The following is a 26,235-nucleotide window of genomic DNA, read 5'->3' on the forward strand; positions in this document are numbered from 1 at the left end:
TGTAACTTTTATATGCAATGTGTTTTAATTGAATAAGTAAGTGTAAAGTGTCCTATATTTTGTTGAAACAATGACGTTACCGTAGCTTATGATATGAAACGAACTTATTAGGAATAAAATTTCTCATTTTTGATCAATACTGAGGCCTACATTTTTTAAATGCTACTGTATTTTATTGTTGGTCATTATGGGGTTACTCGGAGAGCTAAATATTTTTTAGGTGGTATTTGGTGTAAAAGGTTTGATAACCAGACTTCAAACATTACCAGTTAATAAAAGCTTAATGATGGCAAAAGTTTGATCATGGGAAAAATTACTTTATTTGCATTCCCAAACCAGACAACCTCTTCAGTTAAAAAAATTTAAAAATGTTACAGCAAAGCATTGGCTGTACATTTCATGAAGGCTTTAATGATGGCAACAGTTTGAGCATGGTAAATATTATTTCGATTTTCATTATTTCGTATTGGTAAATCAATTTCCAAATATGGTACGTATGTAAATATCAGACATTGACCGGTGTATGGTAAAATTGACTAGTGTCTCGTGACCGACTGTGTTGGACCTCAGTAGAATGAGTCACAAAAAAAACAAAAAACAAAAAAAAAAACACCCATTGACTATCACAACACCATGCTTTCTCTTCATGCTCTAATTCCTCAAACTTTAATTCCTCACAGCCCTTTCCGCTCTTCCTCGTGTCCTTGTTTCTGTGGACTCCATTCCAGAGCGTCTCTTGTTACCTTGTGCATGACCTCACGTTCACCTCCTGTTACGTGTGGGTGGGGGGCGGGTGGGTCAGTGTGGATTGCACACACAGACAAACACTCATACAACGTACATCTGGCCTTAGCTGGATTTCACAACTGTTCTGAGAGAGTAAAAAAAAAAGGAAGTTTGTGTGTGTGTGTGTGTGGGGGGGGGGGGGGGGGGGGGCGTGTGGGTGTGTGTGTGTGTTGGGAGGGACTCAGGCGGTCAGGGTAGGGAGAGAGGATGAGGATGGGCCTAGCCTGTAGCTCCAAAGTTAAGAGAGAGAGAGAGAGAGGAAAACCCTCCCACAGGAAACTAGTCTACTTCACTCCACATGGCCTTTTAAGGTAAAATAAAAACGCTCTCCAAAACTCTTTTCTCGCCAGTCTCGGGAATGGTCAAAAGATAATGTCACATTTCCAACTGTGAGGATAAAATAAGTACAGTAAATAACATGAACGAAGAAAGCAAACGCTAAATTAAACATGACGAGTGCAGTCGTTTTCACGTGTGGTTAGTGTTATTTTCATAACAATTTCCTATCAAGAAAGTTTTTGGTTACCAGCTCTTCTCGAAGCCGTTGTATTTTTATATCTATAGTGACCCAGTATGTCTGCTGACTTATTAACAAGGGTGTGGGAAATTGACCCCAAGCATTTCCTCCATGTGGGAATAAAACCTCTGAAAATGTAGTAAACAAGCATATGTTGGACAGCGTGGTGGTCTAGTGGTGAGAGCATCTGCATCACAGTTCACGGTTCATTGAAAACTGTAAATTGTTTGTGAATGTTTGTTTGTCTATATGTGCCCTGCGACTGGCTGGCGACCAGTTCAAGGGGGTAGCTGAGACAGGCTGCAGCTCACCTACAACCCAAATGAGGACAAGCACAGAAGAAAATGGGTGAATGGATGGCACGTGTCATTATTACATGTTGTTACATGTAATTCTTTTGCTTTCAGTTTGGTTTTGTGGGAACATTTGTATTGAGTCACACCTCTTGATCAATTAAATGCGGCCAACATTTACTTACTGAGACATTGGCATTTGTATACTTACAGCTTTGTGGCAACATTTTAGGAAAGTCACTTCTCGCTCCCAGTGCCTAATTAAAGCGGAAGTCATTCAAAAAATGTTTTTTTCAATCATATGTTCTATGCAAGCCCACTAGTTGAAACAAGGCATTCTGATAAATATTGCATTTGTGGAATAAGAGTTAATCCACCCGTTTTTAGCCATATCTGGGGGCGGCCACTTTGTTACTACTGTTGACCGAAAATGACATCACAACTGCTCAGGGCTCAGAGAACGACCAATCACGGCTGACCTGTTTTCTGAAGCTGAGCCGTGATTGGTCGTTACCTGAGCCCTGCGCAGTTGTGATGTCATTTTCAGTCGACAGAAGTGACAAAATGGCCGGCCCCAGAGATGGCTAAAAGGGGTGGATTTTGCTACTTAACTCATCTTCGACAAATGCAATATTCATCAGAATGCCGTGTTTTAACTAGTGGGCCTGCATGGAACAAATATGTTTGGGTTGATTTCTCCTTTAAAACAGGATCCATCAAGGCATGCAAGGATGAGTTTACTTTAGAGAAACTTGACTTTTGGGTACACGCAGGTTGGAATTAACAATAACACTATCAATTTTCACTTTCTGTAGGTGTCACAATCCCCATGTCCATATACTGTATGCATTTAAATGCTTCTCTGTTAATAGCCATTAAAAAGGAAGGGGTTGCCCTTTCTTTATTCCCATGAGACTTTGGTGAACAATGTGTGTGCCTGTGTGTGTGTGTGCACTCACAAACATGGCATTGTGTGACTACACTGCCCCCAATGAGAGGCCATAAGAGCGTGCTAACTTCACGTTAAATCACCCTCACCATCAGCAAATACTTCAAGTGTCTACTCACTATCTGAGTGGAGTAGCCCCTTGTGCTGCTCGCAGAGTGCATCCAAGTTTCATCCGGGCGCGTGTTCACTGGAAACAGCTGCTGGCTTCTTGCAGTGAGCTGCGTTTAGAAGTGGCAAGAGTGAAGCACAACTGTAAAACTGCACGACAATTAGCCCAACAGCTTATAAAATGAGTAAAAATGCAAGCGTTGGGTGGTATTCTTTTTATGTGAGGATTAGCCTGCATTTCTTCCATATACAGTGGATATGAAAAGTGTAAACACCCCTGTTTAGTTGTGATATATAAAAAAAATAGACCAAGATAAATTATTTAATATTTTTTTTCCACTATTTTTGTGACTTATAAGTTGTACCATTCAAATGAAAAAAAGAGAAATCTTTTAGAGAGGTGAAGCAAATAATATGGTTGCATAAGTGTGCACACCCTCTTACTGAGGATGTAGCTGTATTCAGAATTAGCCAGTGACATTCAAACTCATGTAGAGTGCTAGTCAGCACACACCTGACACCGTTTAAAAAGTGTATGATTAAACCCAAATAATGTTCAGCTGTTCTTGTAGGCTTTTCCTGACATTTTTTTTTACTAGCAGAAGCCTGAAGGATTTGTGCTATCATTTTGGCCCGGTGGAGGTCTGTCTTTAGAGAACAGTACTGCAATTTTACCTCATGTCATCTCTATTTTTACAATGAGCAAACTGGACAAACTGGCACTTGAGCAAAGCCATGCTGCAGAGCTTATCTCACCGCTGCACTTAAAGAGCTCACGCAGGAAGAATGTGTGACGTTATCCGTTCTGCTGATAGGCTGCCATCACCGTGAACCATGAAAAGGTGCCGCCACCGGCACCATCATCGTGGTCACTCAACCAACCAAAAGCAGCAGCTGCATTGACTTGGGTCTAAATCTGATTTCTGAACTAGAAGTTAGTTGAGGACCTGGTCAGACTTCCTCCTGACAAATGTTTTGTTCAGACAAACTGGTCACACTCTCTTCCTGCCCTGCAGCACCCGGGATGTCACCGCACCCAGCCTGGCGCAAAATCCTCCCTTCAGGGGAACTCAACTTCCCACATTAGATACTCTTAAATTTCCAAAGTCATTCAGTACTTTTGAGTCCTTCAATTATTTTGTCATACACATTAGAATGTACTTTTATGCTCATTATTTGGTACTCATGGTAGGTTGCACTTCAAACCTTTGTCTTGAAAAGTGATGATTTTGGAGATACAAGGATTCCGCCCCACGCCACCAATATGCTATAATAATATAGAGTGTGTGTGTGTGTGTGTGTGTGTGCATGTTAAAGACAGCTTCCCTTTGTTTCCTTTGCCTTGTCCACATTCTTTTCAACATATGGCTACATTTAGACACTAATGATTGGGGGTTATTTGTCATAAGCAATATAAACAAGAGGCAAATTACAATATATGTCATTGCTTTAGACAATGCACAGCATCCTTTTACTGTACAGTATATCATCTTATTTGTTGAAATGCTTTACTCTTTTTTGCTTTTTCTATCCCTCGTTTTCAGTCACACCCATTTTTTCCCCGATTCCCAAAAGTTTCCTTTCGTAGCGGCTGAGCTGCTCTTCAGTCACCAGTGAAACATGCCAATGGCGCTCTCTTATGGATAAAAGAGCATTACAACTGTCATGTCACGACAGAAATCCACGCATATTGGTGTGATTGCAATGAGAATAGTCAAAACGGGGCATTTTTCTTACATATTCATGTATACAGGATGTGTGTTATTGTATGTATATCACATTAATGTGGTCTATTTTCCCCCAAGAACATGACAATGCTGGAATATATAAGCAATGATCAAGTATCCAATAAGATGATACTTATACTGTACACGCAAGACGGCGTATCTGCATGCTATCTAGGGATTGTTATGGTGTGCTGTGATGTGTTGAATAGAATCATATTTACTAAGATATTATATTCTTATTTATGAATTAGCAGCAAGTACTGCTGAATTTCTAATCCATCCATCCACTCCTTTACCACTTACATAAATCTGTATTCTAGAGTGTTAAGATACAGTAAGACGTGCACTGACCCAGATGCAAGTGCATCTCGATGAATTTGAATATTGTGGAAAGCATCATTTATGCTCATATACGACATAATATGATTGACATCAAACAGAACGAAAAATGTCACAATTTCATTTTTTTATATATCATTTTGATGATTATAACATACAGCAAATGCGGACCCGAATTTAATCACCCCCAAATTAGAATATTACATGACAAACGTACTACGTTTAATGATAAATGTTATGTGTTTAATGAATCTTATGTGAGTTTCATTTCTTAAAGTGACTGGTCGTTGTGAGCAGTTGTGAGCAGTCATGGCGCCACCGTACCATGCTCGTTCAGAACCGAGCAGGAGGGCGGGACATCTGCAGTCAAACAAAGACGAGAGCTGCCAGAGGTATGTATAAGACAAAGGTGCAAAGGTAAGCCAAGGTATTTACACAACTTGGTACGAGTACATTTGACATAGAAGTAAAAAATAGTGAGTCAATTAATTGAGCAAAAGTCAAAAAGTACTTGGCAGTGATATAAAATGAAAAAAAAAATGTCAAGGCTGCTTTCAGTTCATATCAAATGAAGATTACGCTGATTGCTGTTGCACAGGAAGAGGATGTTCCTACGTGTACTGATAGCATTTGGTGACCTTGTCCAAATGGTTGTTTTGGGGGGATGTTAAGATCGCAGCCTTGAACCTAAGATGCTGTGGGTAGGCCATAGTTGTCTTTTCAAATTTACAGCAAGAATAAATGTCTTGCTTGTACTAGTGACCAAACACATTTTGTACAGCTGCACAATAGTGCACATGGTGATGCAATCAAATACAGTAAATGCATCGAACCCCGTCATATGTAGCTAAAAACCCGACAAACTTCACACACACACAAATGAACGCATAGATGAACAGGTGTACTTGTAGCCAAGAATGTACATCGTGTGTGTTGCAGGCTCATATTTTTCCTGCAGGTGGAGGTATCGCACTATGTGAAGTGAAATGAGCAGCAGCTAGTTTAAGATCTCCTTTTATAGGAATTCTACTCCTGCATGACTGATTAATATTTTTGGGGAAAACCACATTCATTAAAAACAAATGATATTCAAAAAACCAACAAGCAAGCTCACACGAGATAACCGTCAATAATTCTAGCCATCCTCTCTTTCAGAGGATTATTAATCAAACATGCGTTTTAGTGTTAAAATGTAGTGCATTATGTCTCAGCTCAACAATCACATCAGCATGCATTTATGTCAATACTTAAAATGACAATGCACTCATTGTGTAGGGTGGTCACAGGCTGGACATTGTGCAGAAAAGGAAGGCCTCAGCCCTTTGGTGAACTGGGTCAAGTTTAGGAAGGGGTGAACCGAGTGCCCAGTCAGCAAAAAGTGATGAGAACTGATCATTCCCATAGCCTATGAACTCTCTGAGAGCCGAAGAAAACTGCGGGCGTACTAATTGTCCCTGTGATCCTTTGTCTGGCACTTTTGTACAACTCATGAGATTGCAGCAGTGCTTGAATTGTGGCCCACTTGTATCAATGCACATAACTTTATTAAGGAGCGTTACGGTTACGTGGATATTCAAGGTGAATGTCCTTAAGTGACTTTTTTAAGCGATACCATGTAACTAGGGGATAAGTGCAGGTTTTAATTACGTTTTAGGCGTTAGATCTCCAAGCATGTTTTTAGTTCAACAGGTGTTTGTTATAATGTGACTCATTGCACGTTAAAGTTATGGGAGAACGGATACAGTTGCATGAATCCATATGGGAATGTCTCTGTTATTCTGGATGGGGCGGGGGGGCACTTGTGGGTATGTCCTGGCATGTGACGTCATTGATTTAGGTTCGGGTGATTCTCTCCTGGCCAATCAGTGACCAAAGGGAGGTTTCTGGGGGAGGGGTTGCTCAGTGAATGATTGATTGGGGGTAGGGTGTAGGTTTTTTTTTTTTTTTTTTTTTTGGGCGGTGGTGGGGGAGGGGGGGGTGATCTGTGTGAAACACTGATATGTTGAGTGTAGTAGGCTTTCGTGTAGTGGTGTAGTATCTCAGGCCAAGAAGCTCTCCAGAACAGATTTTGGGTGCAGTGACCCGGGTCATCGATCTGCATGTTATGTAATTTGGCTTCATCCTGACACACAATACACCAAGGAGTTATTTTTATGATTCATTTGACCTAATTCACACATTCCGTCAATGCACCCATTAATCAGAAAGGACAGGCAGGGATGTCCGAACTACGGCCAGGGGGCCATTGGTGGTCAACTTCCTTTTTTTTATGGCCTGTGACATATGTTTGCTTTCTACACTGGGTGGCAAGCCAGGTGAACAGAAGATAGTGAAGATATGCTCTCTCACTTTCTTGTTTTGCACGAATAATGCATCATTCAGTCCAATCTGCCTTGGAACCAAAATTGTTTGCTCCATTTTCTGCTCCCTGTCAAGATCACTTAAGAACAGATTCGGGATTGAACCTAATATGGATTTGTCGACAAGTCAACTTCGCTACTCCGCATCAACAAGGCAACTTTACTACTCCGTCAAAGCTTGAAGTTGACTAATCGCTAACCAAGTGTTTTGGGATCTTGTCTTCCAAATGGCTAATTTACAGAGGACTTTGAGCTCTTCCATCTGCTGCCATCGCCGGACTAAAACGCTGTGTGGAGCAGCAAAATATAAGACCAACAAGGTGACACAGTAGTCATACTTCTGCATAGGTCAGAGAGAATGAAAATAAGATGGCGGTGGATGAGAATAGCGGCTAGCCTCGCAGGCTTTGGCTACTCTGATTACCACTAACTAGCATTAAAATATTTATGCTAGTGTGACTGGCGAAAAGGAACGAGGGCAGCGGCGTGAATTATTGTTGTATTATTGTTAGATTACGTCCAATAATGAGCCTGTGGGATGCTGGCCACCCCAAAACTCTGAAAAGAAATTGTGACTTTTTGTTGCTTTTTTTTAAGTACAGTGGTACCTCAACTTACGAGTGCCCCAATTTATGAGTTTTTTTAAATAGGAATGTGGCGCAGATTTTTTTCTGACTTGCGAGCAAAGACTCGAGTTAACTTAACAGTGCGCTTCGGTGCTGCGGTGAAGTGAAAAATATTGAGCAACTAAGGTTAAACAAATTACAGGAGTTTACAAAAAAAATTGGGGGGATAAATATTGCTGATTTCACGACCTATGCTTCCTGACATCACTCCACTTCTCATATATCGTACCGTATGTCAGGTATCTTTTGCAGTAAATTAGCCCTCAATATATTGCAGCTCCCAAGGAAGTGAAAAGCACAAGTGGTCGTTCTATTAAGAAGATTTAGTTTTTGGAACGTAACATCTGCACAAACAGCCCACCTGCTGCAGCAGCTGCTTCACACCTTTGTTTTTTCTGTATATTGCCTTTCTGCCTTTGGAAGAAAATGCTTGGACACCTCTGATCTAAAGCCTCCATGCCCAATAACACTACTGCAAAGCAATGACTTAAAATAAAGTAGCACATTTCTTTTAACATACCTTATTTCCAGCTCAAATGGTTCCCCATTTTGGAGTGAGCTCATAAAACACCACCTACACAGTGATAATTTTACAAATGACTTCCTTCCTGTTATTTTAAGACACTTCTCAGCATTACCCCAGCCTAAATTTAGGTCTTTTATCAGTAAAAATAGAGAAAAGGTCAACATTTTGCATTTCATAACAGTTAGGCTGGACACTATAATTCGAAGACCCAATTCACATTTTGGTCCAGGTAATATGAACGTGTGAGAATCTATTAAATGACGAAAATTTGACACCATCCTCTGCCCACATAAGATGGAATAGGCGAAAAAGCAACGAAATTTAGCATCACCCATTTATCTACTTGAACTACACCTGCTTTTGAAGGGGTTCATTTTGGCAAAATCTGTAGTAGGAATTTGTCAATATGCGCCTTTCAATTTGCCCAAAACGGCAGCTTCAAATCAAAATGGCTGACGCCTTGATTACTTTTGGGCATGGGTTCTTGAGACTTTTCCATGCATCATGTCACTAAAGACCTGTTCACTACATTTCATGTTGATTTGTGAAACTGGTGTCCGGGTCTAAGTTTCCAGAGTGCGCCCCTGATCGAGTTTAGGAGAGACCACGTTCGGGAGCCCTAAAATCCATACAATTTCTCTATACAAGTACAGTGGGGTCACTTGGATCATCTTAGCTTGGCTCACTTCAAATGCCTAAGTAACAAACTTTTAAGAAGATACACTACACAGTATTTGAAATACTGTCTATCTTTTGTGACCGCTGTCCTGGAACCTTTCTGTGGCAGCTTGTACAGCAATGTGAACTTCCTTTTTAAGCGTAGGCCTCAACTCTGACAATGCAGGCTTAAAACAGTTCTATTTAGCTGTTCTTTATGATTTTATCTTCACGGCTTGCTTTTCATTTAGTTTATTATTATTTTAAAAAAATATTTTATGGAATGATTTAATTTGTCGTCCTTTAATTAGCTGTGATTGTGAAACTTTTTTTGAATTACTTTTTGTATGAATTGTGCTGTACAAAAAAATGTGCCTTGCTTTTCCTTCTAATGCACTAAAACAACAAGCACATTTTTGTATGAATGCTTAGACATGCCCATCCATCCACCCATCCATCAATCTTATTCCGCTAATCTGGTGTCGGGTTGCGGGGGGCATAAATTTAATCAGCGAAGCCCAGACTTGCCTCTCCCAGCCACTTCGTCCAGCTCTTTCAGGGACGCAACTGGGAAGCACAGGGCTCTATTTTCATGAATGGCGCAAGTCCGCCACGCGAAGCTACGTAAGTCTGCGCAGAAGGAGGTTAGACGAGGTGCTGGTATTTTTGCAGGAGCATGCAAGGCAGCACATTTAAGGGCAGTTTGCGCCATTGTAGGCATGAACACATCGGATTACATTCACTATCAATTAAAGTGTCTCCTCTCATTTTCCTTTAAATCAGCTGTAATGACAGTCTCGCATGGAGACTGAATTCTTGACAAAATTCTTGTTCTGTGTACATTCCATTGTCTTATTATTATTGTTGACTTTGCCATATTATTCCAAGAAGCTCAATTTATGATGAAGTGTTTTTCCTGTTTTATGGTTTCTGCCATCATAAAATCTTTCATTTAGTGTACAGGCACTGTTAAAAATTGTATTTTAACCACTCAATAACAAACAAAATGGAAGTAAATTGTCCTTTGAAGAGGAATTACAGATGTTAGGGATAAAAGGGAACTGAAAGGTGCTTGTATGTACTGTCATTTGTTGTATTCTTTAGTTCCACTTCTGGTGGTATGGTTATTGCCACACTTTTCCTTATTACCATTAATGATGATCTGACCGCGGTGCCCAAAACAGGAGAAAGAAAAAAAAAAAAAGCCAAAGAAGAAGCAAAACACATAATTCTTTAGATGCTCCCATGACTGAAGTCGAACACGATTTGCTGGTGTTTCACTTTAGATAACAAAGGATGATGGTGAAGATTTTGAAGCATATTCTTTCAAAACATTTTGGTTGAACTCCAAATTGTACCACTTTTGGAGCATTCAAGCTCCAATAAAAAAACACACAAAAGCGGCTGAGGTGAGCGGTTAGAGGTTCCATTGTATTAAACTGCTCATTAATCTTTTAGTTGTTAACATAAAGGCAATAATTGTAAACACTTGTTCAATAAGATCACTGAGTTTAGCTTCAGGTCAGAACTTGATTATAAATACTTTCCCACCCCCACATTTTTTGTTTGGTAATCTTCCTCAAAATATGCTCCATAGAGATCTTCCACCTGTGTGCATGCATACAAGTCTGAATACGCCTCTCAACTGCATGGCTTCAACTCCCCAACGAGTCGCATTCCAGCATGGGGGAACCGTGTGTTCGAGTCTGTTTAGGTCAAATGGGATGAAGGAGAAGAAGGAGACAAGAGGTAGAAATTCAAGAGAAGGAAGGCGCTGAATGAAAAGGGAGACAAAGTGACCTGTCTTATAAGGCCGACATGAGGGCTCAACTTTGCTGCCTGTTGCTTTTGTTGGTCGACTGTCAAGAGCGGATTACAGGTAGTGTGTCGCAGGAATGTGCAGATTAGTGTAGTGTGTGTGAAGGAGCGCTCTTTTCTCACGTTGTTTACGCCTTTATACTGTAGCTTGATGTATGCACGTGTGTGTCTGTGTGTCATCAACTGACATGGAGCGGCCTTCTCTCTGTCCTTTTGGCTTGTACAAACCGATCCTCTCAGGAATGTCACTGCCCGCAATACAAAAGCAGCTGGTGACATTTGTCTTTCTTAGCAGGGAATCATGTGGCACTAAGTTTTCTTGAAGCAGACTCTGCAGTCAGAGTCCGGACAGGAGGCAGAAGTTTTCTCTCATGCTGCCTTTCACTTTCATAGTCCGAACTCCAACTGTCATCTATGGCTCCACACACGTCATTAAAGTAGAGGAAGTAAAAGTATTAACTGCGTGGAGTTGATGTGATTATGACCTGTAGTGCCATTTATTCACCCTTTAGTCATCATTTTTGTGTAACGTCAGTATTCTAGTAAGGCAGAAGTGAATGTGGGAGTGAAATTACCACTTGCTTTTGGGTCTTATTCTATTTTTGTACCCTCATTGCCATTGTTTCAATAGGATACTTTCAGCAGTACAAACAAAAACTTGCAACAGTAGGTCAATTTGGATTCGCCGACTTCATCATAGTTATGGGAAAAAATAAGCAAATCCATTTTTATATTCAATCAACAGTTTTGGGTGGCAGATAAGGTAAGATACAAGTAAATAGCATAATTAGAGTATATACAGTACATCCACAAGGTATTTAAACAAACATATATACAAACTTAAAACAAAACCGAAAACAAAATTAAAAATACCTATTGAATTGAATATGTTTCATAAAATAAGCCTAAATAGAGTGAGCATGATATTAACAATGTGACACTGTGTATGTAAGAAACACTGCATTTGGTAAAGTGTAAAACATTGATTTTAATTTACATTTTTGGGGGGTTTAAGTTAATAAAACTGAAATGTATCATACTGAGACTCTTGAGTGCGGGGGAAAAATACATTTTGAAGGAACAGAAAGAAAAAAAATTAGTCAATTTTACGAAAGAGGATTAGGGCCAGTTGGGGAAAAAAATAGGTTGGAAAGATTCTCACTTTCAGCATTCTGACTTTAAAGTGAGAATTCTGAGAATAAAGTCAGAATTCTCACTTTTCAGAATTTCCACTTTCTGAGAATCAGAATTCTGAGAATAAAGTCAGAATTCTGAAATAAAAGTGAGAATCCAGCCAACTGCATTCCCCCCGCCCCTAACACCCCCCCCCCCCAGCCAACCCCCCCCCCCCCCCACCTCCCACTGGCCCTAATCCTCTTCCGTACAATGTAACTAATTTCTAGTTAATATTATATTCCAGAAGAATATCTGACAGGAAGTGGTTACGTTTAAAAACAATTATTTTAACTACACACCGTTGAAATGTTTGGGAATAAAAATAAAAGTGGGGTAACGTACAGGGCTCATTACTTTTTAACTGCCCCTCGTAGAATTTTTGAAGAAGAAAAGCAACAGAATAAAATGCACGCATTTTTTTATTCTGTCAGATGACGTGAGCTTCATCAGCCCGTACATAAAACACTATGAGGGGCTATCATACGACAGGGAGGACCTCCACAGGAAGCACCTTCGAGCCCGCAGAGATGCACAGACACACTCGCGACACATGCTGCACCTGGACTTCACTGCTTTTAACAGGTTTGGACTAGAAAAAAGGGGTTGTAGTTGGAGTCCATTTATACAGTATGTACCAAATTAGACTTCAATATTGGACTCTATGTTCTCCAACTGTATCTTTGTTTGTTTGTATCTTTTCAAGGACTAAAACATGTACAGGTACTGTATGCTTCCCAAACTGTAATAGTCAAGTGTCAAGGGTACAGTAACCCTGCCTTCAAACCACTGTCATGACCTCAGCCTACTGTGTGCTGTGAAACTTCAGCTGAGTGAGCATCTTAAAGATGAACTCTGCAAGTGTTTTTCTTTCTTTCTTTTTTTGATGCCACTACCAATAAACCAAACAAGCAGAAATTGAATTATTTTTTTCCATATAGGGCAGACATAAATGCCTGTTCAGACCAATATGGCGAAGTTGCCAGTAATATTACAAGTGGAAGAACAGACTGTACACTCTCACGTCAGTTGTGGTTGAGGCTAAGTCTGTTTTGTTCTTTTCACATTATACTCATTATTACTCATTATACTGCCAATGGGGGGGGACTTGTACATTCAAATGGATTTTGTTCTTCTTTAGAGGTTGCACTATGCTTTTCAGATTGTGTATCTTCTTCTCTGTTTCCTGTAGAACTTTCCAACTACGTCTGAGACGAGATGCTGGGACATTCTCCAGTGACTTCAAGGTGGTCAGAGAGGATGGAGCCACAGACGCGGACCTCTCCCACTTATATTCAGGGTCATTGGAGGGTAAGTTTGTATGTGTGAGCGTGTGTGAAGATGCTTCCGTGGGACTGATGAGAATCAAGCTCACTGACCTTGTTGTATCTTTCAACCCGCTCTTGCAGGTGAACCCGACTCAGCCTGTCACGGGTCTCTGTTACAGGGTCGGTTTGAAGGAAGCCTCCACTCAGACAACGTCACTTATCACATAGAAGCGGCTCACAGATACAACGTCACTGACCACCACTCCATCATCTATCGTGAGGATGATATGGGTGAGAAAATGATACACCTGCTGTATATCATGACTTCCAATTTCTCCTCCGACAACAGTGCACACATTGTACAGTACTACTAGACCACACAGACATCAAAAGATTATATTATAAATTACATCTGTAAAGCACTTACAGCTCGCTAATAATGCAACACAGATTTAACAGAATTGCTTTGACTCGTTTGCCAGGTCAATTCATATATTTGTGTAATTGCTTGTTACAGGCAGAACTTGTAGGGCCAAATCATTTGTGCTTGAAAGCCCAATTAAAAAAGAAATAATCAAGGCAATAATTTCAATAAGAAAAATAGCACTCTATTACATAGTACTTTATAAAAATATACAGTAATAACATAATTAGATAGAATATAAAGAATTACAAAAACACTATTACAGACAAACGGAATTATACATGGAGACAGTCCTCAGTAAGCTGTATTTCTATACAAGGAGTTGTTTTTGGAGAGGATAAAGAATACACGCCTAGGAGCATTATTATATTATCAGCCTACATGTCCTTCTGCGCCATTTGCTTTGCTTAACAGCATTGTGACGCCGATGCTGTTCGTTAGCCAGTTTATGGCGTTTTGCATTGTTTGTTAGCATTAAGCTAAACAGACTTACAGACCTAAGGCAAAGCTACTTGCTTGAAATTCGCAAGGTGTAATTCTTGTGCTTAGTTTGACAGTAAACCTCAACTAGGATAGGAGGAGAGTTGAGTTCGCCACAACCGTATAAAGCTTGTATCTTATATTTTTACAGACAAATCAAAACAAAAAAAAAGACATGTCATTTCACTCGTATCTCAAGGTACCGCTATCATCGTTCATAATTATGCGGAAATATGAGTAAAATAGCAGCGGTTGAGTGGCAACTGTAAATAGCAAAATTGTTATACTGTTAATGCTATTGATTGTTAGACTGTAAGTAGCTTTTCTTCCCTAACTGTGCCATTCGCCCAACGCAAACACTTAACTGCTGTTAAGCTCTAAAATTCCATGTTACAGTAGATCCCATTCACAATTCGATTCACGTCCATCTTGGCAGTAAGCTTCAATTCCAGAATGCTTTGTGGGCTGGTTAACTTGAGGTTGTGAAATCAGACTAATCTCATGGCAGGAGGGAGTGAGGGAGCCCCGTAAAAGTAGCCAAAGAAAAAGCAAGATGATGATGGTGTGATACTCAAGAGTAGGAGGGCAGTGAGAAGGAAACCACAAAAAATATGGGAAAAGAATATAAGGAGGGGGTTTTATACAATGGCCACTTGCCTGCCATTATCTTTTCCCAGTGTGACGTTTTTTCCAAGAAAATGTGGGTTCAAATTGCCAAAATGTTTGAATGGGAATACGCGTGGCCTTGCTTCATCTCCTCTAAGACAAAACCTTGACAATGTTGCAAAATGATAACATCCTGTGCTTTAATCCACAGGACAGGTTATCTCGCAGGAAACACAAAACAATCCGGCTCGAGATGTTTCGATGCAACAATCGACGATCCCGTTCCGAGTTTATATTTGGCCATGAGTGAGAGGCATCATGCGTCTGGTACGGCGTGTATTTCCCACTCTACGTGGATGTCGTCTGGGAGTAACAAAAGGATGTGGTCTCCCTTGAGATGGGTGATGTCATGATATCACCCTCAGATATGGGACCCCTGGCGCTGTACAGGGTGGTCCATGTCAAGCTAAATACAGTCACAAATTTAGATTTAACCGATTAACCACAGGAAGCATGGCGAGTGAGCGGTCATTATGTCTGCCTCACAATTTTGTGGTTTGGAGTTTGAATCTTGGCTCTGGCCTTCCTGTGTGGAGTTTGCAAGTTCTACTCACGCTTGTGTATGTTAGCTTGATTAAAGACTCTAAATTGGTGCTAAATATTTGTTTGACTTTATTTCGTCTGTGATTCAATTAAAATGTATCGCACATATGGTTAAAAAATTACCTAAATGTTAAAAAAGACAACTAACTCTGAAGAAAATGGTGTGCTGAATTTACTCAATTTTATTTTGTAATGTGGTTGCACAAAAAAAATCATCTAGATCCAGATACACTTATAAAGCAGATTTTTATAGTAGATGTATAGTCTACTTAAAAAATGTAGCTGATCCAGACGATTTGATTTCGTGCAACCACTAGACAAAATAAAGTTGAGTAAATTCAACAAAAACATTTTCAGCATGTGTAGTTCTTAAATATCACTTGCAAATATATTGGACTTAAAGGTGGATTTTGCTGCTTAACTCATATTCCATAAACGCAATATTATTCAGAATGCCGTGTTTGAACTAGAGGGCCTGCTCGGAACATATTCTTGAAAAAATATATGTTTGAGTTGGCTTCCGCTTTAAAAGTTAAATAAAACTGAACTGTAACAAATACTGTAATGAATTAAAAAAGGTGTAAGCCACTGTAACATTTTGCAGAGTTAATTTTGCTTGACTGATTGATTTTAATTGATTGATTGATTGAACATATAAACATATCATGAGATAAAAACTAAAATTGGAAGAAAGAAAGGAATGAAAAGAAAATCAATTTAACTCTGTGATTCTTTAGCATCCACTAGAATAAGTCCGTCTACAAATGGTGGTACTCATACTGCACTTTAGGAACTATTGATACACATTTTTCTATTCCCCACTAATGTTCATGGACACTCTTTATGAGTATCATATTACTTAAATAAAATACTTTATACAGCGCCAAACGTAGGCCACCCCAGATGTTTGTGGTTGTGATCTTTATTAAGAAGACTTATTAACTTTGTTGCCCCATGAATGCTAGATTATTTATTAATCCCCCACAGAGTTTAATATCTATATTTTAAAAACTTTGCAGCCATTCTTCTGTCATGGGGGAGGTTGATTCCTTTGGCCTCACTTTCTGCTGAGTCTGTCATTTTCACTCTCCTGAGCCTAAATTTGGATGCGGCTGAGCCAAAGCAGTTAATTATTGGCTCCAACCAGTTATAAATCAATTTCCGATATTTGCTTCTCTGTAACTCTTGCCCAGCCACTTTGGACAAGCCAGTAATTTGAGAAATATGACTATAAAACATGGCTGAACTCTGTTGGTGTTGCAAAATGTGAGCGCTATAAGTTTTTTTTTCCAGTGTAGCTAAAGATACAGTATTGCAGCTGTTTGTGTAATTCCTGGAAAGCAAAGTTGTTCAGGGGCTTAGTTTGTGCAATCAGTTCTAATTGGACCAGATACAGTGAATCATTGAGCAATAAATCCATCATGCAAATGAGTCCAAAATGTATCTCCTTAGTTTTGGAAGCCAACACCAAGTGAGGAAACATGAGTATAGCAGATCTGTCTGTGAATACCTTGCTTGCCTTGTATCGAACTAATTGCAGCGATGCGGTTGGCCGAGGTGGCGTTTCGTAGAGTGTTGTGATCCAATCGAGTGTTGCCTCGCTGCCTCTCTCTCTCGTACATGTGTGCGCCCCCTTCTTGAAGTTGTTATGGGTCACCGGTTCACTGACAAAACATCGCCTCTCTCGTACGACTGCGAACAACATGTGAAAGTGATTTGAGGTCATGTGACTCAACGGCATCTACAGGAATTTAGGGCTATTTGTCTTGACTGAATGCTGCAAGGGATGATTGGTTGTCATTGTGAACAGATGCCTCTACCATTGTAGCACAACCTAGCACACCCTATGCTGGCTCTATACTTGTATGACTTCGCCTGCGCAACATTATTTCGAAATGCGTGCAAATGCAATGACTCCCGTGTGAGCAAGCGTTATTGCAGACGTAGATGAAGAAAGTTGTCCCAAATGTGTTCCAATGAAATCACACCCATCATCCCACTTTTCAAAGGACCAGACAGCCCACTGGGAGGTACATTTACCAAACCGTCTCCACTCTTGATATTGAGATTATTTCCTTTTGTTTGTTTTAATGGATTACAGTCCCATGAAATTTATCTTCGTTCAACTATCTCTGGCAGCCACATGAGGTAACAGGCAATACAAGTACATGCGTTTACACTAGTTGGCGGTCGGTACATAATTCACTCATTCACTGCCATGGACGTTTATGTTCGTCAGTTGCAATCCAACTGTTTACTGCCACCGATGTATATATTTGTCAAGCACCGTTTCAACGGGTAGGCGTGGTAGGGCGTCTTGGCCAGCTTGTAGCCAGTATATAGAGTATATGTATGGTATAAACAGAGTATGTATTGCTAAGTCGTGGAGAGTATCTGTAAATATCTGTAAATAAATTATTTTGCATTCAAAAGCCCTTTTCATTGTTCTATAGTTTGATGTGTCACAAAAGCACAAAGTATTAGCGTGCAAGTGACTGTTTTGTGAACTGTTTATTTTCACAAAATGCTCATTTTGTCCACTTTTTGGTGAAACCAACCATGTTCTTTGCTAATTACTAACAAAACAGAAAGAGCTTAAAACATTTTTCTTCTGATGAAAGGACAGTCTTCTCTTTCTTTTGATAGGTTTGGGGCTTATAATAAGAACACAATATTCTGTGAATATTGAAATATTAGTCAACATGCTCTGCACTGAAAAAAAAGATCCTTGAGATTGACTTAATTCGAACATGCACATCGGTTTGACATGATTAAAAGGCGGACAGCCGATGTAATTTCCTGTGTTTTCTTCAAGAATAATCAAATTATGTGTTAGTTTAAGACATTTTAATCATGTGCAACTGGAAAGCATGTATTTTTTTTTTCAGTGACAACCAGCTAGTAATACAAGGAAACTGTTAATAAAATCGCGGGTAGTGAAGGAGTTTTTGTGACATTTTTTTGTTTATTGGTGGGCTGTGAGTTTTTTTTCTAAGTATGTGCCTTGGCACAAGAAAGGTCGGAAAACACTGCTCTAATGTATGCCTAGATGAGCACTGTGTGGAAGAACCCGCAAAGAACCCTGACATCAACCCCATCAAACACCTTCGGGATGAACTGTGACCAAAAATTAAGTAGGCACGTGGATTAAACATTCCCACAGACCACTTGTAAAAAGCCTTCCCAGAAGAGTGAAAGCTGTTATTGTTGTTACAGCAACAGCATTAATCCTACACTTCCTGTATGTTCAATGGCCAGTTGTCCCAGGACCTCATGGGTACAATGTACACAAGGAAGAAGCTTGTCTCCATGTTCATTTCCCGGAAGATATAAAGATAATCTGTTGTCGCTCACACAACCGCAGAAGCACGTCCTACGTACGGCAGGCTCTCTTCCTGCAATTCTTGGCTGCATCTGGGCAAAACACAGACAACTTTTATGACGCCAGGATGCTGAAAGCGTTTGGATTAGTCAATTGATACTCTCTGCAGTAACCATGGCCTAAATAGTCACGTTTAATATTTATTTCATGTCCAGTTTGCTTCAGTGAATTTGTGGGGTAAACACATTTCAGCACTCAGCTCTTCCTGGATAGCACTGCCGATTTATGTATGCATACAGTGGATATAAAAAGTCTACGTAGCCCTGCTCAAATGCCAGGTTTTGGTGACACAAAAATGACATCAAGGTAAATCATTTGAAAACGTTCTCCACCAATTTGGTTGCACAATTGCGCGCACCCTCGTATCACGGCGGATGTAGCTGTGTTCAGAATTTACCATTCACATTTGAACTCATGTTAAATGGGAGTGGGCACACACCTGCCACCATTAAAAGTGCCCCTGATTAACCTCAAATAAAGTTAAGATGTTCTCTTCTCAGGGCATTAAATCAATTGCAACTGGACTCAGTTTGAATGTGATTGATTAATTCTGAACACAACCTCATACCTTGTTATAACAGGGTGTGTCCACTTATGCAACTACATTATTTCAGTACTTTTTTTTAACTTTCCCTCACGAAAAGTTTATTTTTCTTCCCAATTAAGTTTTACATGTTATGGGTCACACTAATGGTGGGAAAAAGTTTGAAATGATTTTATCTTGGTCTCAGCTCTTATTTTACATCACAAAAATCTGGCATTTGAACCGGGGTGTGCAGACGTTTTATAGCCACTGCAATTCTGATGACTCGTGACAAACAATGAAGTGTGCCCTGTGGTGAAAGTGAAATGATGTTTGAATCACAATGACCTGTTCTTGTTTTTATGTAGTTTTACCATCTAGAGGAATTGGACCAGATTTTGGATTTTGCGGTGCAGAACATCTAAACGTGCTTGCCCAAAGCCTCAAAACTGTTGATCAGGTAGAAAAATCCTCACTTATTACCTCTGTACGCAAACACACACACCACAAAAGAGTTCCAACCATCATCACGTATAACAAATTTCAGAAGACTTCTAAAGTATCCGAAAGCGTGTTTTGCTTTTACTTTGGCTTCTTTGTGATTCCACAACAGAAGGGTACCAGTGATGGCAAAAAAGGAAATTATGACCATAAAATAGGATATGCACCTTTCGGGATAGAAACGTGTCTGGCTACTTATGAGCAATGCAGCTGGTTAAACATCACAAGGCTCTGGCCAGTGTGTGCCAGAACTCAAATTGTTTTGAAAAATGTCAGTACACATCACATGGTCTACTAATTACTATTCCCAAATGGTAACCAGCGTATTGTTCATCAATTAATGGGGTGTCCCATGTGTCCCTTTTCAACAATGGCTTCCGGAACATTTACAGTACACGTTTCCATTTTTAACAACATACCTGGTTGTATAGATCATTTCCAGTCTCGTTGAATGTTCTGAGCAGATGTTTTTTTTGAACGGTCTGAGCAGAGTTCAAGTAGTGCTCGTGTCGCCACAAGTTCCCGATGTGACCCTATCGACCTCCCACAGGAGGCAGCAGTGAACCGTGCGAGGAGAACGCCGGACGAAGCCAAAACTAGCTGCCTGTTGCACTTCACCGCTGACCACCGCTACTTCAGCAAGTTTAAGTCTGTGGAGGCTGTTGTGGCTCAGGTGACCTTCACGCACCTTTTGTCTTGCTTTAGCAAAGTTAAATGTCTCACTTGGCTTTAGTATTGGTACAGATGCATTAGACTAATCTGACTCACTAATGCAGCCATATTTAATCTGTAATCTCCTGAATTCACAGTGCTGAATTGTACTGCAGAGTTCAACAGTCCTGCAATGAACAGCTTTGAATGAATATGTTATTGTGTTGGACTCTACAGTAATGTTTGCGATTTGTTTTGTGTGTAGGACAATGGGTTACCTGATTTACAACAAATATGAATCCACTTCTTCTCCATGAATGACACTGTATAGTCAAATACCAACCAAGAAATTAGTTCTTTAATTTTGCTTCAAAAAAGTGAGCAAGCTCTTCAAATGCTGGCCCTACTGTGAAGTCAAAGTGGAGCTTATTTGAAATATCATTCTGTTTGCAAAGGAAAGGAGGTGGATGTAAACCGAAGCTAAGCGATACCGCCGCGTGGCTGAATCCACAAACGTTTCGAGTTACATCCATCATCTTACATCTTTAAAAGAATGACCCATAGCCAGATATTGTCCCTGGATCACCAGATCACTATCAATTAGCGCTTGGGTCATATCGAAGCTACACACCGATTGCCACTGAATTTTTTTCACAACTTTTTTTCAACACTCAAGATTCAGCCCAGCACAAGTCTAGCGCAAAGAGCGGTCAGATTGTGTGTACGGGTGGAGTTTTTTTTCTCTGTGTATTTTCGCAGATGCACGCAGTTAGAAACGAGCGTTGCGCCATTGTGGGTGTGAACACACACAAATTGCTTCCCGGCCAATGGAAGCGGCTCCTCTAATTCCATTTAAATTCAGCAGGTGTACAGTCTTCATGGAGGATGCATAAAAGGCCTTCTCATCCTTGAGTCATACAGACAGATCAATTTTTGTCCAAACCTGTTCAAAACTTCTCTGAATCCAGATTCACCATCTGGATCAAAATCAATTGAATTATGCCCTTTTTACAAGAATGTTCCGTATCCAGGTCATAATCAAAGGTTCATAAACTACTGCATTCCTTTAGTCCCACTGCAGCTACTCAGCAAATTTCACTGAAAAACATTTTCATTTTCTTTAGTTTTGCTACGTAGCAAACAAACAACATGATTGAAGCGTTGTTGCTGTACGACAAATCTGAAATATCTATCGGTCTGCACACCGCTGACATGGAATTGCCGATAGCACGGTGTGGACGATGGGTGCGTTTTAACATTGTGTTCTAACAACGTGGTCAACTTATCAAAATACGCTAGGAACACATCATACTACCTAACAATTACAAGTATTTGTCCTGTAAATCTGTCTTTCGTTGCCATTCCATCCCTCTGTTGTCTGTCCTTGCATCATTTCCACTGACCTCCTTTGCATTCTTTCCACACCAAGCAATCAAACACACAGACGTGTTGTCCCTGGGTTCCTGCCAGACTCTGGCAAGGTGGACTATGAAAATACACTGTAAGCGATGCCATAACATGATCTGTAGGTGTAAATAGACAAAAGGTTGTTGTCAATCACTGCTGGCCCGCTTTCACCGTCTCCTCTGTCCAAGGTGTCAATATTTACAGTCAAGGAACTTTCCCCCCGCTGGCTCAACTTTTTTTTTTTTTTTTTGTGATGCTCACCTCCCACCGTATATATAATCGAACCGTCACACGTGAGCAAGTTTCACGTGCATCTTTAAGTGCATGATCGCTGCAGAAAATATAGCCTAACTGTGCTGTGTGCTGTTTACCTGCTATGGCCTGATTATTATTAATGGCAAGAAGTTGGTCATGAGAATTTTAATTTGAAAGATGCCAAACTATCCTCTGTTATTTGCTATAAAAGTCTCACTATTTTCTGTCTTGTGTTCAGTCCAAAGCCATATTACTTTGGTGCATCTTAGTGCCATGGAACTATGGTGAAGTGAGAGAAGGAGCTTCATTTAGTCGGGCCATAATCTTGTCTGATAGGGGAAAAAAGTGCTTTGCCGCCACTTTGTGGTATCTATAGGCAAATATAAACTTTATAGAAACATTTGCTCAGGATTTGGGGGATTCGTGGCAGGTGTTCACTGTATTGAATAGGAATTTGGTATTGAACAATTTTGGTTGTTTGTGTTGGAAAAAAATTCAATTCAACTGCATTGGCACTTGAAGGGCAAACTACGAAACACATCTGAAAACTACAACAACTCAAACATTTTGTTGACTCATTCAGTACCAGACTTTTTCAGACTCATTAGAAGGATATTTAAATAAAGATACGCTTTTCTAACTACTGCTTTATAATTAGATCTGTTTCAATTATGACTTAAATTGACCTATGTACCTTAATATTTCCTCATTGTGTGGTTTGTTCTCAGGTTGCCTCTTACATGCGAGCAGTTAATGACATATATGACAAAGTGGAGTTCGATGGAATCAAGCTGATCAACTTTAAAGTCAAGTCTCTCACTGTAAGAAGCTGCTGCACTCCAACACCAACAGAGCTAACGCTGAACTCACATGGATGCTGTGTGACTCAAGAAGAACAAAATATTCATATTAAGCATTTGGTGTGCTGGTAGGTAATGGCAGAGGAGAACAAAAATGATCCTCTGAATCCTCTCTACATCGGCCCAGAGAAGCTGTTGAGTCTTTACTCAGAAAACAACTGGGGAAACTTCTGCCTGTCGTACCTGCTAACCAACCGAGACTACAGTGGAGTGCTGGGACTCGCCTGGGAGGGCAAGGCCGGTGAGTTGCCACACTTGGTATGGTAATGCGGCCTTACAATATAGGAAAGCCAAGGTTATCATCATTTTCAAACTAAATTAGAATATTTGTTCCGTGAAGTTGTATTCATTTATGGACAGAAATTCGTATCCCGATAACAGGTAAAAATAAATAAAAAATAAAATAAAATAAAGAACACTAATAAAATAAAACAAATATCCAGTGACCAAATGATGTTCATTTCATGTTACATTCAAGTATGCCTACCATTTCTCAAGTAGAAGTGCTAATAAATGAACTGATTCAATTCAGAGGTTGAATTTTAGGATTTATGATTGTCATCTTATTCTGAAGGCCTGGCTGATGTCTGAACAATACTGGCACCATGCAAAAGGACTACATAGATAAGAGAAGAAGACCAATATAGAAGTGAATGAAATAAAAAGGAAATATCAATCAGTGCAAGCATATTGCTTAGCGGAGGAAAAGAAACACCATTCCCTTGACGGGGAAAATCTAACAATAGATGGACTCCAGATGGAAATTGTCTTTCGGCTAAATCTGGCGCATGCATCTCTTCATGTTTTTTGATATTGATTCATCTATTTCCAAATTGTAAATCAACACCAAAAAAAACTAATATTTGGTGTACTGTAAATTGTATGATAGATGGTAGTCTATCATTATGTCCTATAACTTTAATTGTATTAGTTGATAATCAGTTCTTTCCATGTCACAATGTGTTTGCATCACTTAGAGTCACAAAATAATGTATGATGAGACAAATTGAATTTCAGATTGAAATAATTACAAATATGTTTTCACCCAACACTAGGGCATTAAAATTCCAGTCCAACAGAAGAAATGAAGGCCGCAAACAGAAACAGGAAGAATATTTGTGTGTCCAGTCCACTCTCTCACCAAGATATTTGACTTGAAAGCTGAACTAATATTTGTCCGCTCTGTGTCAGTGTTTGAATCTCTGCATGGCGCACCACTGGTTCATTGCCTATATGACTTCTTCCACTCCTTGGTCATGACCAGAGACCCTAAAGCGGGAATGTTTGATGGAACCTATATGTATCTGTTAAATAGCATATCTTGGGACTTTATGAGGTGCAGCTTTGCACTGAGCTTTTGCTATGTTGAATAAGGAGCTGTAACAAAGTCAGAGAGGTGCCAGAATCCTTCATTCATTCGTGTTTTGGTTTTAGGGGCCAACAACAAAACGTGAGTGAACTCCTCAATTAAGAAGCCTTTTCTAAAATGCCTCAACACTGTTGCCGGGGTTTATCCCACTGAAATTCTTGTGGGTGAATAAATCACACTGATACCTCACAAACTGCTATCACTAAAACGTCTGTTTACAAAGACAGGACAAAATATTATGTCGACTTTTGAAATAACATCAATGCAAGATGCTGTCAAAACACTTCAACGTTATTCTAACAATTACAACTTTATTCTCAGAAACTTTCTCTTCTCCTTTGTAATGTTTTAGCCAATAGGCGTATACAATGGGGGAATTTGTATAAACGGTCAAATAAATAAAAATGCATACAGAGTACATTTAAGTTGTTTTAGTTTATTAAATATTTAGTTGATTAATTAAAAATTACATAAATTAAAAATTAGGGATTCTATTCTTTTAATATATATAATATAAATATATATAATTATACAATAAAAAAATCATGAAAATCTAAATCAAATCTCCTATTTTACATAGATTTTTTAACCCCATTTATTAATGGCCTGGCCCATGTGAAATGTGAACCTTGAGGACAAAAGTTTGCACACCGCTGTTATAAAGTAATAGTGATAATTATGATTTTTTTGAATTTTGAAAGATAAGCAGCTGGCTCTAAAATTGCTCTAGCTCACTTCAAATCCAAGTTCTACCCAGAAAACTTTGGATGGAAGACTATTTTTACATGAAGTTTTATATTTTGCAGGCTTCGTGTGGTATAATTGTCGTGCAGCAGGAAGTTGGAGAACTGCGGCAATTGTGTCTATAAGAGGATACTTCCTGCCTGTTTTTCTTTGGAAGCTTTTGATAGGCTAACATAGGGGGGCGTGAAAGCAGACTGCCACTATGACATGTGATTAGGCACCAATGAACTTTTGACACCCGAACACACCACCACTACTGACACCACCCCCGGACGTCTTAGGCTACATTCCAGAGTGTGATCGCCATGGTGACGTCTCACGCGAAGAGCACAAAATTGTGGCCAATGAGATTGCTGTGACTTCTCAGCACCATGTGACTGCTCAATGAGTTTTCTATCGCATTTTACCTCAGACAACCCAATCACTCGGTATCTCTCTAACCCAATTCCACTGGTTTATTGCGGGTGCTGGCTAATGTGTGTCTCAGAGACCCCCGTGCCCTTGCGGCAACAGCAGGGCGCGCCGCACACACACATGCAGACACACTCACATGCGCACCACCCCCATCGATCACACAAGACTCCTCCTCTAGTTGAGTTTCATATAGCAATGGGGGGTTGGGGCCCATGTGCTAAACCACAGTGAAATTCCATCTTAAACTTATAGCAAAATTCTACTGTTTGATCGTTCCTAAATAGGCAATTGCCTTGAATATACATATTTTTTAACATAGCACAAAAAGTAAGTACCGTACATTTGTGTTTGGTAGATTTCCTTGTTGCAACAACTGTCTTGGCAACAAATCATATACTGTTGGAAAGTCTGCTCATTACCCTTTTAAATAGTGCCCCATTTGTAAGATACACACATTTGTGGGATGAGCGGCAGAGCTGATGAATTGCTGCCGTCAGGCCGGAACCTTTTACACGTCACAATTTGGTAAATTGAATATTTTTTTCACATATCCATACTATCCACATATGTGGGTGCTATTTTTACAAATGATTGAAGTGTTGAAACTGGCTTGCTCTATGGATGTTTGGGGGATTGGGTGTGTCAAGTTTGAAGAAACAAAACATAGCAATTTAACAATTTTTCCATTTGACTATCAAGAGCCTTAAAGACGAAAATCAAGCCAAACAATTTTTTTCAAGAATATGTTCCCAGGGGGCCCACTAGTTGAAACACGGCATTCTGATTAATATTGCGTTTGTGGAATATGGGTTAAGGAGCATAATCCACCCCTTTTCTCAGGGGGCGGCCATTTTGTCACTTCTGTCGAC

General features: G+C 39.8%; 2 protein-coding genes across 6 annotated transcripts in view; one reads left to right on the top strand and one right to left on the bottom strand.

The window, feature by feature from the left end:
• The window catches only part of tpm4a (tropomyosin 4a), a 68,231-nt gene that overhangs the window by 29,367 nt on the left and 12,629 nt on the right, over positions 1 to 26,235 (bottom strand). For both annotated transcript variants that reach the window (XM_086047337.1, XM_086047339.1), the window contains exons 3-5: positions 16,771 to 16,952; positions 13,259 to 13,418; positions 2,665 to 2,763 (exon numbers count right to left, since the gene is read on the bottom strand). The gene's annotated coding sequence lies outside the window, so the exon portion shown is untranslated. The remainder of the gene's footprint in view (positions 1 to 2,664; positions 2,764 to 13,258; positions 13,419 to 16,770; positions 16,953 to 26,235) is intronic.
• Positions 1 to 26,235, top strand: part of LOC147138607 (disintegrin and metalloproteinase domain-containing protein 10) — a 44,869-nt gene that overhangs the window by 4,911 nt on the left and 13,723 nt on the right. Inside the window, exons 1-9 of one of the 4 annotated variants that reach the window (XM_086047333.1) lie at positions 990 to 1,097; positions 4,997 to 5,111; positions 12,314 to 12,464; positions 13,072 to 13,190; positions 13,289 to 13,438; positions 19,534 to 19,625; positions 20,217 to 20,339; positions 22,708 to 22,800; positions 22,912 to 23,080. In XM_086047333.1, the coding sequence (XP_085903459.1) occupies positions 5,045 to 5,111; positions 12,314 to 12,464; positions 13,072 to 13,190; positions 13,289 to 13,438; positions 19,534 to 19,625; positions 20,217 to 20,339; positions 22,708 to 22,800; positions 22,912 to 23,080 (964 nt within the window). In that variant the 5' untranslated portion in view covers positions 990 to 1,097; positions 4,997 to 5,044. Of the gene's footprint in view, positions 1 to 989; positions 1,098 to 4,996; positions 5,112 to 10,530; positions 10,768 to 12,313; positions 12,465 to 13,071; positions 13,191 to 13,288; positions 13,439 to 19,533; positions 19,626 to 20,216; positions 20,340 to 22,707; positions 22,801 to 22,911; positions 23,081 to 26,235 lie in introns of those variants that run through there. The other 3 variants (XM_086047334.1, XM_086047335.1, XM_086047336.1) reach the window with 3 other exon arrangements.

Source organism: Filicampus tigris, chromosome 12, assembly GCF_054856515.1.
Source record: "Filicampus tigris isolate MCC_2025a chromosome 12, RoL_Ftig_1.0, whole genome shotgun sequence".
In the NCBI taxonomy this organism is placed as follows: Eukaryota; Metazoa; Chordata; class Actinopteri; order Syngnathiformes; family Syngnathidae; genus Filicampus; species Filicampus tigris.